The sequence below is a fragment of the Thalassophryne amazonica genome, chromosome 14 (genome assembly GCF_902500255.1).
Source record: "Thalassophryne amazonica chromosome 14, fThaAma1.1, whole genome shotgun sequence".
Classification (NCBI taxonomy): Eukaryota; Metazoa; Chordata; class Actinopteri; order Batrachoidiformes; family Batrachoididae; genus Thalassophryne; species Thalassophryne amazonica.
The window spans coordinates 42,549,070-42,573,640 of NC_047116.1; the positions used below are offsets into that span (position 1 = coordinate 42,549,070).

General features: G+C 44.7%; 1 protein-coding gene across 1 annotated transcript in view; it reads right to left on the reverse strand.

Moving 5' to 3' along the window:
* Positions 1–19,446, reverse strand: part of LOC117524258 (coiled-coil domain-containing protein 138-like) — a 126,854-nt gene extending 107,408 nt beyond the window's left edge. The window contains 2 exon segments of the mRNA XM_034186028.1: positions 17,107–17,219; positions 19,310–19,446. Of these exon segments, the coding sequence (XP_034041919.1) occupies positions 17,107–17,219; positions 19,310–19,446 (250 nt within the window).
* Positions 19,447–24,571: the final 5,125 nt, after the last annotated feature.

Genomic DNA, 24,571 nt, shown 5'->3' on the forward strand with positions numbered 1-24,571 from the left:
CCCTTCTGAATGTCTGTCTGGAAGTACTGGAATGTGTGCACAGCAGCAGGCCAGACGTCAGTATTTGGAAATAAACTGTCCGATCTGATTGGCCTCATTCTCAGGGACGTGGGAGCAGCAAGTCTGGGAATGCACAATGCACATGTATAGTACCTGCAAACATGTACAGACACACATCGAAACATGACTGAAAATCAGTTTCACTGTAATATGCTTTTATCCCATTCATCCTTGTATATACTTAATAGCTGCAGCACATATACAACCAAGATGTAAACAAATAAAAACATGATGTGCAGACATCCCGAGTGTGCATGCTGAGGGCAGGCGGAAGGGATTATGGGTGTTAGCGAAAGGATGATTCCTTTTTGTTAATATTATTCCCTCAGCAGTGTTGATGAGTCTGATGGAATGGCTGCAATTCAACCGCAGGAGGCTCCTGGGACATTGTTAGAGTTAATGGGCCGAGTGTGATCTTATTATTGTTCATGTGTAAGTGAATGTCTCGGAGTCTAAAGAGGACCGGCGGATCGGTGTGATGAAATCAGCTATAACAACATAAAAATAGCCAATTGTTCCCTAAAGGCAAAGTGCCGGTTAAAGCGACAAGAATAACTTAACCTTCCACATCACTGTGGAAACCATTTTGGAACGGTTCTAGATGTAAAACCACTTGTGTTTATAGATGGGGGTGGGGTGGGGGGTGAGTGCGTAAAGGAAGAACAATAGTTTGCTACAGGAAAAGGTCTCTCTACTCAAATTTAATGAGGGGCAGAATCCCACTGCCAGAGCTTAGCCCCAATTTCCATCCGGGTTTCAAATTGAGGAATTCTGCCCCAATATATAAACAAAGGTAGACAAAATTTGTATTACTTAGGGCCCCTTCATACATAGTACAAATAAGAACAAACCAGGGTGAATCATGCTGGAACAGCTCGTATGAGCGAACCATGAAAATATCAACCTGCTGCGACAGTTTTGTGCACGCGACGGTGTTGTGCACACTTTGGGCACGACACCGTCACAGCAGGAACCCAGTGTGAGCAGCTGGGATGTGTTACACCACATCGCGCCGCTGATGTGGAGAAAAATAAAATAAAAACAGCTGTATAATTAGTGAATATCACTCTGTTGATATAAATAATAAAAAAGGGGATGCAATACAGAACCCAGTGGTTAAATAACCCTGGTTAAATAAAAAACAAGTGCCACTCACGGGATTCAAACCTGCAATTTACAAAAGCTCTGATTACCAGACAGAAACTTTACCACTGCACTACAATCACTGTCTTATAACAGGAGTGTGAAATGACTAAAATCAACAAGGACATAAATGTAAGTTTTTTAAAAAAAGAAAAACGCGCCATGATAACTGACCAAACGGCATTTGTTACAGCGTATTTCTGCTGATACATGACTGAAAGTGGTGTATTTGTCTCACTGTTGGCTTGTCATATAGTCCTGTGGCGCACCATTCACAGGATATGTGTGTCGGGCCGGGCCCGTGCGCGTGTCCGGCCTGACATGCGTGTCCTGTCAGACAGACGTGACATTCAGATCACCTGCTCTGTACCCACAGAACTGTCTGTTTCAGTTGGGACAGCCTGTCAATGTTCGCGCTGTGCGTGCTGTCCAGCCCGTCGCAAAAGCGATATATGTTTTTATGTATTTCCATGTGAGCACAGCAAGCACACACACGCGGGTGTCCGTCAACACAGTATGTGTTCTGCAGCTGTGATGACCAGGACCAGAGATGTCAACAGCTGCTGCAGCCACGCCCCCTGTATGTTCAGCGCACAGACCAAGGTGTCACTCTGTGATCAGATGAGAGGCGCTTCACCTGCGGTGGGGACGGGGAGCGTGTGAACCACACACACACACACACACACACACACACACACATATATGTTGTGGTGGGAGCAAATACTCTGGCACACCACATGTGCACTTGGCAACTTCACAGTCGTGGGGCACTTAGACAAATTTCACATCCACCTTGAAAGTGATCGTCTGCTGACTGTTTTTGTGTTAATAGTACGAATGGTCACACATTTTCTAAGTGCCAAGTGAGCGGGGTTAGATATTCATGTGTTTCACCTGGAATTTGGCCGACACCTGCCGCGAGAGGGTTAGATGGGCTCGCACAGCACACACTCTGTCTTTCAGCCGCTGGTGTGCGCAAATAGTTGTAGCAACAGGTGTATGAAGCACTGGAGGTAGCTACAATTTTACATGTATTGCATACGATTCCTGCTTCATGCCCAATTCAGACACATTCGTACTATGTGTGAAGGGGTTCTTAATATTTTATATCCACTTGCAGTTATTGCAGAATACACCAAAGTACACCAGCGCATGCATAAAATATTGTTTCTGCATTGTTCCAACACTTCTTGCTGTTTTTTTTTTTAAAGAATTTTGTGAACTTGTCAGAGAGGTCTATTTTTTAATTCCTGTTTTTCACTACTGACATCTGAGACTAGTTACCTTTGAATGTTCGTGCCAGCTGCCTTGGTTCACAGTGTTATTCTTGTGGTCTAAAAGATGCAAAAAAATATTCAATTGCCCTAAAGTGTAGTTTCATAAAATTTGAATCTCACATGTTGCTGCAATTCTGGTCACACAAAGACCTTATGTGACTCCCCTCTCCAAGATTTCTCAAGTTAAATACATGAAAGACTTTAGTCATTTGAGTACCCCTTTGAATTCAGAATGATCAAAAAGGCTTAGCATTTTAACATTCTTCACAAGCCTATTTTTTGTCCACTTCAAAATTGTGCCCAAAATCATCAAAGGAAATTATAGCTTATGCCTTTTATGGCATGACGTAATTGCCTTTTTGTATCTTTCATGACCAGAATCAATTACATTTGAATTAGTTATTTTGCTTGCTGTTGCTGAGTCATTCATTCGCTGTGTTGAGGAGGTTATGTTTGCAGTCACATCTGCTTGTTAGATTTTCTTTCTTCTTCTTTCTTCAGGACTGTTCAAAACATTTTTATGTGATCATCAAAAACTGTGGTAGACTGATCAGTGTTATTAAGGACTTTTGCATAATAAAAATATAAATGCTAAAATGATGGATTGCATAACTCAGGCAACTCTGAAGACAATATAGGTTGCTGTGGCTACAGATGGAAAAATTGTGCATAGTGCAGGATTGAAATTTTTGCATCAACACTCACTCACAGCTTCATAGTGGAGTGGAGCAGAGAAGGATTTTGTTTACAGCAAAACATATCAAATTTAGGCTTTCATCTCCCATGTGCCTTCTGACAAACTGCACCTAAACATTTAATGAACATGTACGTTAAACATTTTCAGCTTTTTCTATGTGCCGTAGCAATAAGGACATATGTTGTTATATGGGGGAAGAAACAGATGAACACCCAGTGTTATAAGGTAAATGGGAATAATTTGTGTGAAATTAAGCTGTTGGAACCTTTAGAGCCAAAGCTGTCTGTTGTAATGTAACATTATGCAAAATGCTAAAACTCCATTGTACCATTCAACAAATATTACTGTCCGTTTTGTTAACACAGAAAACTGGCTGCGTCTCACATAATGCAGCATAACAGAGAGACAGATGGGGCTGAGAACATTACTTTCCTGAAAAAACAGAAACAGCGGTGTGTTCTTGTTTTGGTGCTCACACGCAATTTGTGTGGCTCCGCTTTATATGGTGTCCACACATGTGGGCACCATACCGATCTAAGTTGGATGGTATCATGCACTTGCTAATGACCATGTTATTGTGAGAGCTGAGGAACTGTAACAGTGGCTACGTTTACATGCCGTTAATATTCGGGATAAGGTCAATATTCTGGTTTCTGAATCATTAGGAATAACCCGTTTACATGCTTAAGCAGACAGAGTTACTCCTGTCTACATGGTCATTGGTATCATTTGGAATATCCCCATCTAAACAGCGACGCACATCTTCCGTCAGTGCTTGATTTGGTCTGGCGTTCGTGCAAATCCTGCTTCGCGCGCCTTTTCGGCCACATTCTTGTAAATGTCGCTATCTCTGTACTTTCTACCATCAATAAAAGACATTGTATTCATGTCTTTCACGATATTAAGTACTCGGTTTTCTCCTCACTTCAAAAGTGTGGCGCTGTGCTGCCGCGTCTGGATTTTCCCATGCTTGTTTACCTCTGCTTCTGTGGTGTCCAGTGGGTTGCGCAGCCACATACAAGTAGTTGCTGTACTCAAAAGACCAAGATTCCTTGCGGATCGGACATGCGCAGAACACAAAATAATGTTCCTTTCTATGGGGATATTCCAATGCATGTTTATATGACCTGATATTTGGGTTAGAAAAGGAGTAACCCAGGGTGTTGTGTGGGCCGCTGAAGAGGAGGTACTGCTGGCCCACCACCACCAGAGGGCACCCTGCCTGGAGTGCAGACTCCAGGCACCAGAGGGCGCTGCCATCTCACAGGAGCAGCTGGGGTGACAGCTGTCACCTACGACAGCTGTTACCAATCATCTGATCCGCAGCGGTATATCTGCAAGACGTCATCTCCACTTCTCTGCCGAGATATCGCTCTACCAAGGAGGTAACGATCTCAGCTGACTGTGTTGATTCTCTGACAGGAATATCTATTGCTTGTGTGTGTTGGACAGCAGATATTCTGTTTCTTTTTTCGACGAGAGGTGGAGGTGGCATTCCCACCATACGTGTTGCTGGGTGCACACGCACCCACATCTAACTGTTTTTGTTCCTCGCCAGCAGTACCAGATCCGACAAGCGGAGGCAGTGGCCACCTGGGTGTTCGGGACCTGGCGGCTCCAGTATTCCCGGGGTTCGGTGGCGGAGGAAATCGTGTGGTTCTGGTTCTGCTTTGGACGGACGTCTCTTATCTTTGAGCCTGCCCACACGTCACCCTTGTAATTGACTGACTGTTAAATTTCACATTCGCCGTGTTGGTTGTGTTTTTTCACAACAGTAAAGTGTTGTTATTTGACTTCCTTCATTGTCCGTTCATTTGCGCCCCTGTTGTGGGTCCGTGTTCCTACACTTTCACAACAGGATATCTCGGCCAGCGTCATGGACCCCGAGGGGCGTCAACCGGCTGTTGAACGGCCAATGGAAGAACCGGGCGCACAGGCGTCTGCAGGAGGAATGATCGGTGAGTTGCAGCGAATCCTCACCGCCTTTACGGCTCGGTTGGATCTAATGACCGAGCAGAACGTCCTCCTTAACCGCAGGGTGGAGGCTCTCGCCGCTCAGGTGGAAGCGCGCCCTCAGGGCGCTGCTGCGGCTCTCCCTCCTGTCGATCCTGTGCGCAACGTTGACATTCCACAGGTCGTTCAACGACCCCTCCCACCTTCCCCTGAAGCATACATAAGCCCTCCAGAGCCGTACGGGGGTTGTGTGGAGACGTGCGCGGACTTTCTTATGCAGTGTTCGCTCGTCTTCGCACAACGTCCCGTCATGTACGCGACTGATGCTAGTAAGGTAGCTTATGTGATTAATCTGCTTCGCGGTAAGGCACGCGCTTGGGCTACAGCGCTCTGGGAGCAAAATTCACGGCTCCTTCAGACATATGATGGGTTTGTGAGAGAGTTCAGAACAGTGTTCGATCACCCAAATAGAGGAGAGACCGCTTCAGCCGTGCTGCTGTCAATGAGACAGGGGCGCCGGAGCGCAGCTGCTTATGCAGTTGACTTCCGCATCGCGGCGGCGAGGTCCGGCTGGAATAGCACTGCCCTCCGTGCCGCCTTCGTAAACGGACTGTCGTTGGTCCTGAAGGAGCTCCTGGTGGCTAAGGACGAACCGCGGGATTTAGACGGGCTTATTGATCTGGTTATATGATTAGACAATCGGTTAGAAGAACGCCGTCGGGAACGAGACGAAGGGCGTGGCCGGGCACGCGCCGTCCCTCTCCCTTCCGGTTCCAACCGAGCTCCGCCCTCCCCACGCTCCACGGCCTCTACGCTCCGTGTGGTTACAGCTCCCCCTGCTGATGACGCTATGGACACGAGCAGGGCCACATTTAAACCACCGGATAGACAGAGGAGGCTGGTCCGTGGAGCGTGCTTTGTTTGTGGCTCGATAGAGCATCAAGTGAGGGACTGCCCCGAGCGGTTAAACAACCAACGCCCGCCCCTAGAAACTGGGCTAGGGGTGGGCCAAGACATTCACGTGGGACACACCCATATTGCCACACGACTCCCGGTTGCAATCCTTTATGAGGATTTAACCCTTCAGGCCCCAGCACTGGTGGACAGCAAATGGGCCAGGGAGGCAGGGCTCCCTCTGGTGGCACTTACTTCACCTGTGCAAGTACGGGCACTAGATGGCTCCCTACTCCCTTTAATCACACATAAGACACCTCCAGTAACTCTGGTGGTGTCAGGGAACCACCGGGAGGAGATCGAGTTTTTTGTGACTCCTGCCACCTCCCGCGTGATTCTAGGGTTCCCCTGGATGTTAAAACACAATCCCCGGATCGATTGGCCGTCTGGGGTAGTGGTTCAGTGGAGCGAGACCTGCCATCGGGTATGTTTAGGTTCCTCGGTTCCTCCCGGTTCCCAGGCTAAGGAGGAGGTCAGAGTCCCGCCCAATCTCGGGACAGTGCCGGTGGAGTACCATGACCTTGTGGACGTGTTCAGCAAGGATCTGGCGCTCACCCTTCCCCCGCACCGCCCGTACGATTGTGCCATTGATTTGGTTCCAGGCGTTGAGTTCCCGTCCAGCAGGCTGTACAACCTCTCACGACCTGAGCACGAATCAGTGGAGACCTCCTGGGGTTTATCATCTCCCCTAACTCCGTCGCTCCTGATCCGGCCAAGGTCGCGGCGGTGAGAGACTGGCCCCAACCCACCAGCCGTAGGAAGCTGCAACAGTTCCTCGGCTTTGCTAATTTCTACAGGAGGTTCATTAAGGGCTACAGTCAGGTAGTTAGCCCCCTGACAGCCCTGACCTCACCAAAAGTCCCCTTCACCTGGTCGGATCGTTGCGATGCCGTGTTCAAGGAGTTGAAACGGTGCTTCTCGTCTGCACCCGTTCTGGTGCAGCCCGATCCTAGTCGCCAGTTAGTGGTTGAAGTGGACGCCTCGGACTCAGGGATAGGAGATGTGCTTTCCCAGAGCGGGAAGACCGATAAGGTCCTTCACCCGTGTGCCTATTTTTCCCGCAGGTTGACCCCGGCCGAACGGAACTATGACAGTCGGCAATCGAGAACTCCTTGCGGTGAAAGAGGCTCTTGAAGAGTGGAGACATCTGTTGGAGGGAACGTCCGTGCCATTCACGGTTTTCACTGACCACCGGAACCTGGAGTATATCAGGACCGCCAAGCGGCTGAACCCCAGGCAAGCCCGCTGGTCACTGTTCTTCGGCCGTTTTGACTTCCGGATCACCTACCGTCCCGGGACCAAAAACCAGAGATCGGATGCCTTGTCCCGGGTACATGAAGATGAAGTCAAAGCGGAGTTGTCGGATCCACCGGAACCCATCATCCCGGAGTCCACTATCGTGGCCACCCTCACCTGGGACGTAGAGAGAACCGTCCGGGAGGCCCTGGCACGAAGCCCGGACCCCGGAACTGGGCCGAAGAACAGACTCTACGTCCCACCAGAGGCTAGGGCTGCAGTCCTGGACTTCTGTCACGGCTCCAAGCTCTCCTGTCATCCAGGGGTGCGTAGAACTGTGGCAGTTGTCCGGCAGCGCTTCTGGTGGGCGTCCCTAGAGGCCGACGTCCGGGATTATATCCAGGCCTGCACCACCTGCGCCAGGGGCAAGGCTGATCATCGCAGGGCTTCGGGACTGCTCCAGCCGCTGCCCGTGCCTCATCGCCCCTGGTCCCACATCGGCCTGGATTTTGTCACGGGCCTCCCACCGTCCCAGGGCAACACCACCATCCTCACGATAGTGGACTGATTCTCCAAGGCGGCCCACTTTGTGGCCCTCCCGAAGCTCCCGACGGCCCAGGAGACAGCGGACCTCCTGGTCCACCACGTCGTCCGGCTGCATGGGATTCCAACAGACATTGTCTCCGATCGCGGTCCCCAGTTCTCCTCGCAAGTCTGGAGGAGCTTCTGCCGGAAACTGGGGGCCACGGTGAGTCTCTCATCCGGGTATCATCCCCAGACCAACGGGCAAGCAGAACGGGCCAATCAGGAGGTGGAACAGGCCCTGCATTGCGTGACGGCCGCGCACCCGGCGGCCTGGAGTACTCATTTGGCCTGGATCGAGTATGCCCATAACAGCCAGGTGTCGTCAGCCACCGGCCTCTCCCCTTTCGAGGTGTGTCTGGGGTACCAGCCTCCTTTGTTTCCGGTGGTTGAGGGAGAGGTCGGTGTGCCCTCGGTCCAGGCCCACCTGCGGAAGTGCTGTCGGGTGTGGCGTGCCGCCCGTTCTGCTTTGCTGAGGGCCCGGATGAGGACGAAGGTCCATGCAGACCGTCGGCGGACCCCGGCCCCTACGTATCGGCCAGGGCAGGAAGTGTGGTTGTCAACTAAGGACATTCCCCTCCAAGTGGTCTCCCCTAAATTGCAGGATCGGTATATCGGTCCGTTTAAGATCCTCAAGGTCATCAGTCCAGCCGTAGTGAGGCTTCAGCTTCCGGCCTCACTGCGGATCCATCCCGTTTTCCATGTGTCCCGACTTAAGCCACATCACACTTCACCCCTCTGTACTCCGGGTCCGGCACCACCTCCTGCCCGGATCATCGATGGCGAGCCGGCTTGGACTGTGCGCCGGCTTTTGGATGTCCGAAGGATGGGCCGGGGCTTCCAGTATTTGGTGGACTGGGAGGGGTACGGCCCCGAAGAACGCTCCTGGGTGAAGAGGAGCTTCATCCTGGACCTGGCCCTCCTGGCCGATTTCTACCGCCGCCACCCGGACAAGCCTGGTCGGGCGCCAGGAGGCGCCCGTTGAGGGGGGGGTCCTGTTGTGTGGGCCGCTGAAGAGGAGGTACTGCTGGCCCACCACCACCAGAGGGCACCCTGCCTGGAGTGCGGGCTCCAGGCACCAGAGGGCGCTGCCATCTCACAGGAGCAGCCGGGGTGACAGCTGTCACCTACGACAGCTGTTACCAATCATCTGATCCGCAGCGGTATATCTGCAAGACGTCATCTCCACTTCTCTGCCGAGATATCGCTCTACCAAGGAGGTAACGATCTCAGCTGACTGTGTTGATTCTCTGACAGGAATATCTATTGCTTGTGTGTGTTGGACAGCAGATATTCTGTTTCTTTTTTCGACGAGAGGTGGAGGTGGCATTCCCACCATACGTGTTGCTGGGTGCACACGCACCCACATCTAACTGTTTTTGTTCCTCGCCAGCAGTACCAGATCCGACAAGCGGAGGCAGTGGCCACCTGGGTGTTCAGGACTTGGCGGCTCCAGTATTCCCGGGGTTCGGTGGCGGAGGAAATCGTGTGGTTCCGGTTCTGCTTTGGACGGACGTCTCTTATCTTTGAGCCTGCCCACACGTCACCCTTGTAATTGACTGACTGTTAAATTTCACATTCGCCGTGTTGGTTGTGTTTTTTCACAACAGTAAAGTGTTGTTATTTGACTTCCTTCATTGTCCGTTCATTTGCGCCCCTGTTGTGGGTCCGTGTTCCTACACTTTCACAACACAGGGGTCATATTAGGGTTTTTAAAAACCGGAATATGAGCATATTCGGGTTTTTGCAGGTGTTTATGGCCATGCTCAACCGGGTTATTGCTAATATTCCGGTTACAAAAGGGTTATGAAAGGATTATTGGCAGGGTTGGGAGGGTTACTTTAAAAATATATTCCGATACAGTTACTAGTTACCTGTTAAAAAATGTAGTCAGTAATGTAATCCAAGTACCATAATATTAAAGTAATGTAATTTGATTACTTTCAATTACTTCTGGATTACTCCAGTATCAAATATGCTAATAAAGACAAAAGAAACTAAATATAAATAGTCTTGACCACATAGTACAGTTTATTAAGCAAAAATAAAACTGTTTCTTTTACATGGCATGCTCTGTTTTACTTCACATTATGAATTAAGAGCGCCACAATATTGTTTTAAACACACCCAGTGTTCACTTGCTAAATTTTCAACAAAAAATGCCAAACAAATGAAGGATAATGAAAACTCAGGCGGTGTGCGGATGAATTTGTAATTAAAAGTGGCTTGCAGAACAATAACAAAACAAACAAACAAAAAAAATTCTGCTACTTGTTCAGTAAACATAAAATGATCTTACTTTAGTCTTTCACATGGCATTCGCACCATGTTTAACATATCAGTCCACTTATTGAACTTTCAAAATAAGAACAAAAGCATAATGAAAACCATTAAGTAAATACTGTCAGTAAGGAGGCGTGATCGCCATTTTAATTCCGGGCAAGTTAGTGATTTACGTGCATAGAAGTTCAAGAAACAGGTGGAATATGTCGGAAAGCTGCACATGTCGGCAAAGCCACAAACGGATGAACAAGGGAGACAATATTTCCTTCCATAAGTAAGTGGTTTGGGTTATTCTTGTCACTTTGTCCGTGATATTTGGATGATAAACAGCTGTATGTTTCCAGCCGTGTCACCCGATGACACAGACCATTAACTCTTCACTTATGTCTAGTTGATATTTTCCACTGCTAGACGAATGTCTAGTTAAAATACTTGTCGTTAGTGATTAAAATTGTTCGACAAGACAGGATTTTTTTTAAATTTGCACCTTAAAATAATGAGATTATAATGACCCGCGCTGTGCCGCTCACAGTCACACCCACACACAGAGATGTGTACACACACCACTGACTTCATGAATGAAACTCGGTCAATAAAGGACAATTGTGTAAAAATATAATATGTATATAAATGTATTGTAATAGTTTTAGGAGCCGCAGCAGCTGCAGCAGGACGCCTCAGCTCAGCAGCGTGTAACTTCAACACTAATATTTGGGAATGTGTGTGTGTGTCAGAGTAAGTTTAATACTTTCCTGACATAATTTATTGTCATTTAATTTTACTGGCTCGATATCCATGTCAAAATGGCATTTTTTTTTGAGCATTTTTCTGAGTGTGTTCAGTCGCGGATCTCCATTGAAAATGCATTAACGTCCAGGTACTTCAACGTCATGTCACTGTCCACGTTTTCGTTTCAAAGAAAAAAAAAATCCCCATTTTTACTAAATATACCTGTAATCTGAATACGTCTTTTTTTCTGTAACTGTAGCGGAATACAGTTACCTTTTTTTGTATCCTAATTACGTAACGTTACATGTATTCTGTTACTCCCCGAGCCTGGTTATTGGCTGCATGTAAATGTAGTAATTGTTGAAACCCAGGAGACCTATTAGCTTTTCAACAGCATGCTAGCTTGTAGCACAATGAGAGGATTACCTCTTAAAGCTGTATTTCATAGATTTTCTTCTGCTTTATGCATTTTTCATATTATAAGTTTGTCCACCAAACAAGGCGCTGACAAAGCTGAAGCTGAGAAGTTGAATAAGTTAGCTAATATAACTGTTAGTTAGTATACTCGTGTATGATGCTCTGATTCAAGCTGCCAAGTTGGCAGGATTTTTTTTGTCAAGGATACATAGGTTCTCCTTTCAAGGTGTCCACAGCGATAAAATGCCAAAGTGTAAACATTACCACAAAACATTTAAAGATTTTTTTTTCTTTTCTTTTTTAACACTGAAGAGGCACTGGCTTAATAAAGGGAGTTATTTAAAATGTCACTCTTAAAAGAAATAGTGTTTGGAGGACAAGAGGGCCCAAATAAACTTTTGAAAAGTTTTCAAAAGAGAATTTCTTTGAAAGAAACAAAATGGTCTGCAATTTTTTTTTTTTTTTTCCAAAACACAACTCTGGCTGTTCAAATGGTTGAAGTGCATGTTGAAGTGGCATAACTAGCAATGAAAGAAGATGTTTGCCTTGTAACATAATGATCTCTGCTGTAGTGTGACAAAGCTTCCAAATAAACAGTGAAAACATACCAATGTGTAAGGCAATATAATATATTGATTTGGGATATTTATTTATTCAGTGTTTAGTGAGAGCTGTTATGAGATTTTCTTTTTGTAGCAAGATATTAGTTTAAAAAATGTTGTGCTTTAATTATCTTTGTGTCTTTCTCTCTCTCTCTCTCTCTCTCTCTCTCTCTCTCTCTCTCTCTCTCTCTCTCTCTCTCTCTCTCTCTCTCTCTCTCTCTCTCTCTATATATATATATATATATGGCCAAATGAAAGGATGGCTGTTCTGGTCCATGATGGAATGCCATTACAACAGATTACATGTGTTAACAATACTCAGCAAAAATGTACTTCTTTTATTCATAATCCCATTTTTATGAGTAGACATCTAAGCTTTATTTATTTATTTATTTGTTCGCAAATTTGTTAAACTCCGTGTCAGTGAGCACTTCATCTTTGCTAAAATACACCCGGCTGCTGTGGCAAATAAAGATTAAACAGATGCACCTCTTTCACTGTCACAATAAAAGGCCACTCTTAAATATGCAGATGCTGCTCTGTGTGTGTTTTCAGTGGCTTTACTTCCTGTAACTTGGGCTTTAGGTGGTCAAGGTGAGGCATGGTGGTCAAATGGTTAAGTGCAGAAGGTTCCTGGTTCAAACCCACCCTTGCCCATTCTTCATGTAATATGGAGTTGCATCAAGAAGTGTGGCAACCCTGAGTGAAAAACAAGAAGGGACTTACTTACACTATATAACCATCCACAGCCCTTCACTCCAGTGCTATTATGCCTGCTTTCTTGTGCTGTTTACTCATTTGTTTACCACAGTTGTCGACCTATTCATGCCTGTACGTGTTTCCTGAGTTTACCCAGACAACAAATGGATCCGGGCCCGATGCAGTCCAACATACGGTACCAATCCTGAAAACGGATCTGGTCCAGACAATTTTTGCACCCCGGCCCACATCCGGCACAGCTCCACTTTACAGTTCTGGAACAGATCTGAACCAGATCCACAAAAAAAACAACCGTTTACAGCCCATATCTGGCACGGATCTGAAACAGATGTGGTCCACACCGCCATTTTGGTGTGAAATATTATCTCACCAATGTGTTTTAATGGCTAATCAAGTTTTGTCTATTGTGAGTGATAAAACAATCACAATGCTTTGCTTTCAACAAAGTGGTCACATATTTATGTTAAAAACTGAACAAGGTTAACAAGCTTTTATCTGTCAGGTGTGTGCATGAAGCCAGCAACAATTCCATGGATTCTTGTCCTTATCAGACTTCTTCAAACTGCCTTTCTCACCATCTTCTCTCTGTCCGGTGTGGCTCCATACAGATATGCTGCAAAATTCTCTAAAAGTTTGGGATGTCCACATACTACATTTAGTTTATGCGTCTTGCAGGAGCCACACAGCGTCACCGTAGCAACCAACCAGTCCCGCTTTACGACAAGTGTCGTAACAGCCATGCTTTGAGTGACATTTATTCTCCGCGTAAGTTCCGTGGATCCGAGGAAACTGATTTGTATCTGTAACACACAGATCAATGTCAGCCCTTGGTTTATAACTGCTAATGGATAGTTTCTGCTGGGTGCAGATAAAATAAAATTGCTGACATCTGTCCCAGATCCGTGCCAGATATGGGCTGTAAACGGTCTTTTAAGGATCCGGATCAGATCTGGTCCAGATCTGTTCCAGAATTGTAAAGTGGAGCTGTGCCAGATCTGGGCCAGGGTGCAAAAATTGTCTGGACTGGATCCGTTTTCAGGATTGATCCATTTGCTCTCTGGGGTGCTGTTTCCTGATCTGTCGCCTTAGTATGTTTTCTGCTTATGTACTGACCCTCTGCTTCTTTAACTTAGTCATTTGCTGCTTTCTTCACTGTCATGAGACTTTTTAACGGAATTCAAGGTGATTGATGCATTGCAGTAGGCGGGATGTAGGCAGATTGACTGAAGGGTCAGTGCTGATATAATACTTGATGGTGGGGCGGGGGGTGTTGGTCTGATTCACCAGTCTACTTGAGTCACACCTGTGTGTGGAGTGGTAGAGGTGTGGTTTTGTTTAGGAGAGACGGCAGAATGTGACCATGCTGAGGACACTGATGCAACACTACAAAAGAAGAGACTAAGTTTCTGCACACCATAATAGATTGTTTTCAAGCCCAGGCTAGCCACCGGACCAATGCAGCTGTGAGGAGCATGTCCAGAGGGGGAGAGCTGGCCGCATGATTGATAAGGCAGTACAGCCTTGGTGAGCTGATCACACTACGTTGCACGACATTTATGCGTGAAAGATTTTTTTGAACATTTCAAAATTCTCCTTGCACAATTGCACACGCCAACAACCTTCAGTCTGCACCCATTAAAGACGAGTTCACTCTCCTGCATGACACAGATCGTGCAAGAGTGTGCATCAAAGTAATGCAAGTGTCAGTGAGCCTTAAGACCCACTCATTCAGGAAGAGACAAGGCCATTTCCACAGTAAACACCGTGCGTAGGGAGAGACTGCAGGTTATGGGCTGGCTAGGCCTAGAGGTGGGTCAGTTAATTAGGAGGTTAGCTTAGTGCTGGATGCTGTTGCTTGACAGAGTGATTTCCTGTGGACAGAATCTTCGTCTGTGTCTTTGGCAATCCTCATAGTCTGTTTCCACCCTGACAACACTGTGGTATGAATTTGCTGTGCTGTTTAGAGTGATTGTTCCAGTTGCTGCTGTCAGAAATAAAGTCAGTGTTGTTCGCCACCCTGGGGTCACCAGTCCTGCCATTACAACATAGGGGCAATTTGTGTGCGTGTGTGTAATTAACAAAATAAATAAATTCTGGAAATGATGTTTCTAATTCCTATATTCAGTTGAATGCACCGCAAAGACAAGATATTTAATGTTCAAACTGATAGACTTTTTTGTTTTTGTGCAAATATTTGCTCATTTTGAAATGGATACCTGCAACACATTTCAAAAAAGTTGGGACGGGGCAACAAAAGACTGGGAAAGTTGATGAATGCTCAAAGAACACCTAATTGGAAACAGGTGCATGTTATGATTGGGTATAAAAGGAGCATCCCCAAAAGCCTCAGCCTTTCACAAGCAAAGATGGGGTGAGGATCACCACTTTGTGAACAACTGCATGAAAAACATAGTCCAATAGTTTAAGAACAATGTTTCTCAACGTTCAGTTGCAAGGAATTTAGGGATTCCATCATCTACAGTCCATAATATAATCAGAAGATTCAGAGAATCTTCAGAGAATGGACTCATAAGCGGCAAGGCTGAAAACCAACACTGAATGCTCGTGACCTTCAATCCCTCAGGTGGCACTGCATCCAGATTGTTACCAGTGCAAAGTTCAAAAGCCAGCATCTGTGATGTTATAGGGGTGTGTTAGTGCCCATGGCATGGGCAACTTACACTTATGTGATGCCGAAAGGTTTTGGAGCAACACATGCTGCCATCCAAGCAACATCTTTTTCAGGGATGTCCCTGTTTATTTCAGCAAGACAATGTCAAGCCACATTCTGCACGTGTTACAACAGTGTGGCTTCGTAGTAAAATAGTGCGGGTACTAGACTGGCCTGCCTGCAGTCCAGACTTGTCGCCCATTGAAAATGTGTGGCACATTATGAAGCACAAAATACAACAATGGAGACCCCGGACTGAAGAACTGAAGTTGTACGTTAAGCAAGAATGGGAAATAATTCCACGACCTACAAAAGCTTCAACAATTAGTGCCCTCAGCTCCCAATGCTTACTGAGTGTTGTTAGAAGGAAAGGTGATGTAACACAGTGGTAAACATACCACTGTCCCAGCTTTTTTGAAACGTGTTGCAGGCATCCATTTCAAAATGAGCAAATATTTGCACAAAACAACAAAGTTTATCAGTTTGAACATTAAATATCTTTTGTGCTGTATTCAATTGAATATAAGTTGAAGAGGATTTGCAAATCATTGTATTCTGTTTTTATTTACATTTTACACAATGTCCCAACTTCATTGGAAGTGTGGTTGTAACAAGAAGTCAAAGAATATTCCTGAAAGACATGCTGTATTGAAGATTTTGTCCCTTAGTTTTTTCAAGTGGCCACCTAAAAATGAGGAAAGAACCCAGTGAAGCGACTGCTCTATACAACCACTGAGAGCTACCGTCTGCATCTGCATAGCAACAAATTATCAAAAGCGCTGCTACATGTACACCTTGAGATGAGAACAAGCTGAATGGAGGAACAGGCTAAATTCCATTGCACACGGTTGCTAATAGACACAATGATACTAAGTAGTTCTGGTTGCCAGGTCCTCAGTCGTTCAGGTTATCATTCAGGTCTGCTTTTACGAGCTGTTATGATTCAGGCCTTTTATGAATTAGCCTTATTAAGTGTACATACGGGTATGGGTAATTTAGTTACCAGTGTGCACTTGTTTTTGTGCAGGATTTATTACAGTAAGTGCAACATGATTATTTAGAAGCTGATAAATTACCCAGATGATTTGTTTTGACAGTAAATGAATTAATTAAATATGTGAAAACAGTTCATAGCAGATAAGGAATGTGCAATAAGTAAAAAGCTATAATCACAAGGGCAGATTTGGTCACAAGAAACAGGAAGACCACTCCCACTTCCAAAGACATGCAGGTTAGGTGGATTGGAAACGTAAAAAATAGAAATTGTCTGTAGGTGTGCATGCTGGTGTGTACGTGTTTGTTTGTCTATACGTGGCTCTGCAACAGACTCGCGTCCTGTCCAGGGTGTACCACACCTCACACCCTATGACGGGCGGGATAGGTTCCAGCCTGCCAAGACCCTCAATTGGAGTAAGCGGTTGAAGATGAGTGAGTGAACATTTTACCATTTTTCTCAGTAAATATATTTCTAAAGGCGCTATTGACATGAAGTTTTCACCAGATGTCAGTAACAACCCAAGTAATCCATACATATGAAGAAACCAAAACAAATAAGTACAGAAATTAAGTTATGTGTAATAAAATGGAATGACAAGGGAAATGTATTGAACAAGCTCAGTGTGTTAAGGTTAGAGGTCCGGATGGGACTGGCCCGAATCAGGCAATGGACCCAAATGTTAGGGAGCAAGACACAGAGTGATTTGCAAAAGAAAAGATATTTATTTATTAGGACATATAAAAGTACTGCGCTGGGGATGCCTGCAGAATGGAGAGTTAGCCCACTCTGGGTGGGGAATATATGGAGCTGCAGTTCACCGAGCCAGTCTTGAAGGAGAACTGAGAGCTGGGGTTCAGGGACCAGGACCAGGTGGGACGCACCGTTCTGAGACCAGGAACTGAGGGAACGAAGACACAGAGGGTGAGTGATTGCACTTGTCACACTGGAAACTTTAAACGATTCACAGCTTTCAGAAGGCTTAAAATAGAATTGTTCACAGTTCTGAAATAATGTTCTCTTTTTAGAAAATAAGGTTTACTGTTCAGAATGTTCACAGTTCATAAATTGTCTCCAGAGGTCAGAGGTCAAGTACTGTGTGTTTGTGACGCAGTTCTAATTAAGCAGTTCTTAGACGGCTGGGCTCTTAATTGTTCAATGTCAGAGTTCATACAGTTCTAAGGAAGAGTTCTTGGAACAGTTCTTTATCATAACACAGTCACAGACAGGAAAAAGTGAGAACGGAATCCCACTGAGACAAGAAGGAACTTAACTGACATGAAGCAGAGCCGCACTGAGTTGAGAGCTGCAGAGTTCCAAAGTGATGTTGCTGTGCAGGAAGCCAGGGACCAGCGTAGCAGTGTCTGGAACACCAGGAAAGACAGTTCACTCTAATACGGGAATTAAAGAGTTGGCCAGAGTTACCTTGAGTTTAGCTGCGGGAACCTCCGACGTCTTAGGCACATGGGAACAGCAGAAAGATGGAAGTCAAGGTCACAGAGAGGAATCGGACTCGGTCCACAGGATCATGGAAGCACCTGGGATCTTTGGGAAGAATCTGGCTGTAAAATCTCATGCAAGTATCTGGCAACAACTGATATGAAAGTCTGAGTTTAAATAGTCTGCCGCTCATCAGTCACTTATTCACAGCAGGTGTGTGGCTGAGATGAGCAGTGATGTGCAGCAGGTGTGGAACTAACCCAAGGGCCCCATCTGGGGGAAAAAAAAATCACACATGACAACAAGGTTAAAAAGAATAAAACCTAGGGGTCAGGGAGAACCATGACACACTGAATTGATTTAATACTTTGTACAAAAGCCTTTGTTGGTAATGAAACTTCAAGACACCTCCTGTAGTGTCCACATGTGCAAAGAACTAGTCCACATGTGGACTTGTTTTTTCCATAGATTTTTACTGGATTCAAGTCAGCGTCATTCCAGCAGCTTTATTTGAAACCAACTGCGAGTTTCCTTTGCTGTGTGTTTGGTATTATTGTCTTGCTAAAATGTCCACCCTCCTTTCATCTTCATCATCCTGGAAGATTTTCATTGATAATGTCTCTGTACATTGTTCCGTTCATCCTTTCTTCAATTATATGAAGTTTGCCAGTGCCGTATGCTGAAAAACAGCCCAACACCATGATGTTCCCACCTCCAAACTTCACTGTTGTCATGGTGTTTTTGTGTGATGTGCTGTCCCATTTGACCTCCAAACATGGTGTATATTATGGCATCCTGAGTTCAGTTTTGGTCTCATCTGAACAGACAATGTCCTCTTGGTATTTCACAGGCTTGTCTAAATGTTGTGCAGCAAACATTAAACAAGCTTCAACATGCTCTTTCTTCAGTAATGGAGTCTTTGGTGGTGAGCATGTATACAGGCCATGGTGATGGAGTGCATGACTTATTGTTTTATTTGAAATATGTGATTGTTCAGTTGCTCTCCATAAGTGGTCCTTGGATCTTGGACAACCATTCTGATCATTCTTTTCACTTCTCTGTCAGAAATCGTCCGAGGAACATCTGGTCATGGCTGGATTATGGTGAAAAGATGTCGGCCACTTCCACTCTCTGTCAGTGGTACGTCGACTGGAGGGGCTTCATCTACCATGATTCCTCCTATTGTTTCTTATCACTGGCTGTCTTCAGTTGTCTGAGCCACTCTTGTAGCAACTGATCTTGAGGGCCAGCTTTCTGTGTATTGATGGATGTTCCTCATCTTATGCTGGATCATGGATCTGACACTAATTCCTGCCTTCCCACTTTTCATTGCCCATAGAGCCTCAGAGTGCTGGACTTTGGGTGAAAACCTCTGCAATGTAAGCAGTTTTCATGTTTTGACATCAGTGGCATCTATCTCCTCCTGTGAACAACTCATTGTTCCAGCTGGGCATCTGATAATTAGTATTGCTGACTTAGATCTTATTCCTGCTGTTGATCTGGCTTCTCAGCACCTGGCTTGCCTTCTGGAGGCATTTGGCTGCAGCTGACCTTCTTGCATCTTCATCATGGTTTCTGTTGGCTTGTGGAATTCCCAGGTACTTGGCACTGTCCTTTTTGTCTGGTGTCCTGCCTTCTGGCAACTCCACCCCCTCAGTCCAGATCATCTTCCCTCTCTTTGCCACCATTCAGCCATACTTATCCAGTCCAAATGACATCCTGATATCCTCACTGTAGATCCGGGCGAGGGGGATCAATGAGTCAGTCTCCCTTGCTCTTGGCATACAGCTTGATGCCATCCATGTACAGGAGGTGGCTGATGGTTACTCCGCTCTTTGTGATGAGTTGCTGAGAGGGTTGAGGCCAATGCAGAATAACAATGGGGACAGTTCATCACCTTGGAAAATTCTGCACTTGATGGTGACTTCGATTACCTTGGGGTTAGCCTCCAGTGATGTCTTCAACAGTCCTTTTGAGTTCAGTGCACTGTTAGCCTTCTGTAGTGCCAAGGAGACCCCCCCCCCCCCATGTTACTCCCTCAGCTTACCTTGGAACATGAGTGAGAGACATAAAAATCATACAGGCTCGAACTTCGCCTGGGTTAAAAAGGTCCATGTAAGTTGTTCAGGAACCAGGATATACTGATGAGATATGGACTACTGAAACAATACATACATGGATAAGGATATATATTCATTCATTTATTTTCTTTACCAGTTTATTCCACCTAATGGGGGAGGGGTGCTGTAGCGTATCCCAGCAGTCGTAAGGTGAGAGTCGATGAACACCCTAGACATAACGACAGTCTGCCACAAGATCACATGAAGATGGACAAACCTATTCACACTGTCACTCATCACTACAGTCAATTTCAAGTTACCAGTCTGCCTAACCTCCATGTCTTTGGAAGTGGGAGGAAGCCAGAGAACCCAGAGGGACCCCAGCAACCAAAGGGATAACATGCGAACTCCACACAGAAAGGAGCAAGTGGGATGCAATCCCAGGACTATCTTGCTGTGAAGGAACAGTGCCAACCACTAATCCAGCATTCCGCCAAAGGATATACAGTGAGCAAATTAAGTATTGAACATGTCACCATTTTTCTCAGTAAATTTATTTCTAAAGGTGCTGTTGATATATCATTTTCATCAGATGTCGGTAACAGCCCAAGTATCCCATACATACAAAGAAACCAAAATGAATAAGGATAGAAATTAAGTTATGCGTAACTAGCTAGCTTATCCGTTCTACGCATGGGTAATAGAAAATAATTTTAGCCATGTCATTGTATCTTTCATGTCACTTCAGTTAAGGTGTAGTAAGTTGCACTGCATTGTGTTTATGTTGTCATCATTAATTTTCACAGAGCAATTTGTGACATTCATGAGACTCAATTGAATGATGATAAAAAGGTGACAGCATGTCATATCACTGTAATGTAAATTTTCAAATCTTCTTTAACCTACAACCCCTGGCAAAAATTATGGAATCACCGGCCTCGGAGGATGTTCATTCAGTTGTTTAATTTTGTAGAAAAAAAGCAGATCACAGACATGACACAAAACTAAAGTCATTTCAAATGGCAACTTTCTGGCTTTAAGAAACACTATAAGAAATCAGGAAAAAAAATTGTTGCAGTCAGTAACGGTTACTTTTTTAGACCAAGCAGAGGGAAAAAAATATGGAATCACTCAGTTCTGAGGAAGAAATTATGGAATCATGAAAAACAAAAGAACGCTCCAACACATCACTAGTATTTTGTTGCACCACCTCTGGCTTTTATAACAGCTTGCAGTCTCTGAGGCATGGACTTAATGAGTGACAAACAGTACTCTTCATCAATCTGGCTCCAACTTTCTCTGATTGCTGTTGCCAAATCAGCTTTGCAGGTTGAAGCCTTGTCATGGACCATTCAACTTCCACCATAGATTTTCAATTGGATTAAGATCCGGACTATTTGCAGGCCATGACATTGACCCTATGTGTCTTTTTGCAAGGAATGTTTTCACAGTTTTTGCTCTATGGCAAGATGCATTATCATCTTGAAAAATGATTTCATCATCCCCAAACATCCTTTCAATTGATGGGATAAGAAAAGTGTCCAAAATATCAACGTAAACTTGTGCATTTATTGATGATGTAATGACAGCCATCTCCCCAGTGCCTTTACCTGACATGCAGCCCATATCATCAATGACTGTGGAAATTTACATGTTCTCTTCGGGCAGTCATCTTTATAAATCTCATTGGAACGGCACCAAACAAAAGTTCCAGCATCATCGCCTTGCCCAATTCAGATTCGAGATTCATCACTGAATATGACTTTCATCCAGTCATCCACAGTCCACGATTGCTTTTCCTTAGCCCATTGTAACCTTGTTTTTTTCTGTTTTCTGTTTTCTGTTTCTGGCTTTCGTTTAGCTTTTCTGTATATAAATCCCATTTCCTTTAGGCGGTTTCTTACAGTTCGGTCACAGACGTTGACTCCAGTTTCCTCCCATTCGTTCCTCATTTGTTTTGTTGTGCATTTTCGATTTTTGAGACATATTGCTTTAAGTTTTCTGTCTTGACGCTTTGATGTCTTCCTTGGTCTACCAGTATGTTTGCCTTTAACAACCTTCCCATGTTGTTTGTATTTGCTCCAGAGTTTAGACACAGCTGACTGTGAACAACCAACATCTTTTGCAACATTGCGTGATGATTTACCCTCTTTTAAGAGTTTGATAATCCTCTCCTTTGTTACAATTGACATCTCTCGTGTTGGAGCCATGATTCATGTCAGTCCACTTGATGCAACAGCTCTCCAAGGTGTGATCACTCCTTTTTAGATGCAGACTAAGGAGCAGATCTGATTTGATGCAGGTGTTAGTTTTGGGGATGAAAATTTACAGGTTGATTCCATAATTTATTCCTCAGAATTGAGTGATTCCATATTTTTTTCCCTCTGCTTGGTCTAAAAAAGTAACCGTTACTGACTGCCACAATTTTTTTTCCTGATTTCTTATAGTGTTTCTTAAAGCCAGAAAGTTGCCATTTGAAATGACTTTAGTTTTGTGTCATGTCTGTGATCTGCTTTTTTTCTGCAAAACTAAACAACTGAATGAACATCCTCCGAGGCCGGTGATTCCATAATTTTTGCCAGGGGTTGTATATTCAATTGAATCCACCACAAAGACAAGATATTTAATGATCAAACTGATAAACGTTATTGTTTTGTGCAAATAACTGCTCATTTTGAAATGGATGCCTGCAACATGTTTCAAAAAAGCTGGGACAGTGGTATATTTACCACTGTGTTACATCACCTTTCCTTCAATAAGCATTTGGGAATTGAGGACACTAATTGTTGAAGCTTTATAGGTGGAATTCTTGCTTGATGTACGACTTCAGTTGTTCAACAGTCCGGGGTCTCTGTTGTTGTATTTTGCGCTTAATAATGCGCCACACATTGTCAATGGGCAACAGGTCTGGACTGCAGACAGGCCAGTCTAGTACCCGCACTCTTTTACTACGAGGCCACACTGTTGTAACGTGCAGAATGTGGCTTGGCATTGTCTTGCTGAAATAAGCAGGGATGTCCCTGAAAAAGACATTGCTTGGATGGCAGCATGTGTTGCTCCAAAACCTGAATGTACCTTTCAGAATTGTTGGTGCCATCACATAGTTGCCCATGCCATTGGCACTAACACACCCCATACTATCACAGATGCTGGCTTTTGAACTTTGCGCTGGTAACAATCTGGATGGTCTTTTTCCTTTTCCGTTTCTGGATGTTGTTGATGTATGGCTTTTGCTTTGCATGGTAGAGTTTTAACTTGCACTTGTAGATGTAGCGACGAACTGTGTTAACTGACAGTGGTTTTCTGAAGTGTTCCTGAGCTCACGCGGTAAGATCCTTTACACAATGATGTTGGTTTTTAATGCAGCACCGCTTGAGGGTTCGAAGGTCACAGGCATTCAATGTTGGTTTTCGGCCTTGCCGCTTACGTGTAGAAAGTTCTCCAGATTCTCTGAATCTTCTGAATATATTATGGACTGTAGATGATGGAATCCCTAAATTCCTTGCAATTGAATGTTGATAAACATTGTTCTTAAACTGTTGGACTATTTTTTTCATGCAGTTGTTCACAAAGTGGTGATGCTGGCCCCATCAATGCTTGTAAAAGGCTGAGCCTTTTGGGGATGCTCCTTTTATACCCAATCATGACACTCACCTGTTTCCAATTAACCTGTTCACCTGTGGAATGTTCCAAACGGGTGTTCTTTGAGCATTCATCAACTTTCCCAGTCTTTTGTTGCCCTGTCCCAGCTTTTTTGAAACATGTTGCAGGCATCCATTTCAAAATGAGCAAATATTTGCACAAAAACAAAAAAATCTATCAGTTTGAACATTAAATATCTCTTCTTTGTGGTGTATTCAATTGAATATAGGTTGAAGAGGATTTGCAAATCATTGTATTCTGTTTTTATTTACATTTCATACAACATCCCAACTTCATTGGAATTGGGGTTGTATATTTTAATTGAAAAAAGTGCACCTTATCTCGCACACAGCACACGATGGCCCGTTCAGTTTGTAATTGATGTGCACCCTAGCCAGCTGCTACTACGTAGGAAGTAAAGTGTGATGCTTGTTAGCTGAGCTCAGTACCACGCGAACTGGTGTGTGCTGGGATTCATTTTTGGTCTCGTCTGACCAGACTATATTCTCCCATTATTTCACAGGCTTATCTGAATGTTTTGCAGCAAACTGTAAATGCGCTTCAACATGTTTATTCTTCAGCATTGGAGTCTTGTGTGGTGAGCGTGTATACAGGCCATGGTGGTGGAGTGCATTACTTTTTTTTTTTTTTGTTGAAACAATTGTACCTGCTAATTCCAGATCTTTCTAAAGCCCTCCACAAGTGGCCCTTGGCTCTTGGACAACTCTTCTGATAATTCTTTTCAGTCCTCTGCCAGAAATCTTGCGAGGAGCATCTGGTCGGTGTATCATGAAATGATGTTCTTCCCACTTCTGCATTATGGCCCCAACAGTGCTCACACTGGAACATTCAAAAGTTTAGAAATCCTTCTGTAACCAGTGTCATCCATCTGTTTTTTACAGTCCAGCCTCATGCTTTTTTGGTGCCCTCTGGCATGAAATGAGTCACATTTCATGTTGTGTTTTTTATTGTACTATTTCTAATCATCCCCCTTCGCCTAACTCTAACCATAATGATAATGTAAGGCTCTCCCTTCCCCTACCTTAACCATAACCAACCCAGACCACTGTGTCACCCCACATTTTGTGCCCCATCACAAAATGAATTTGTG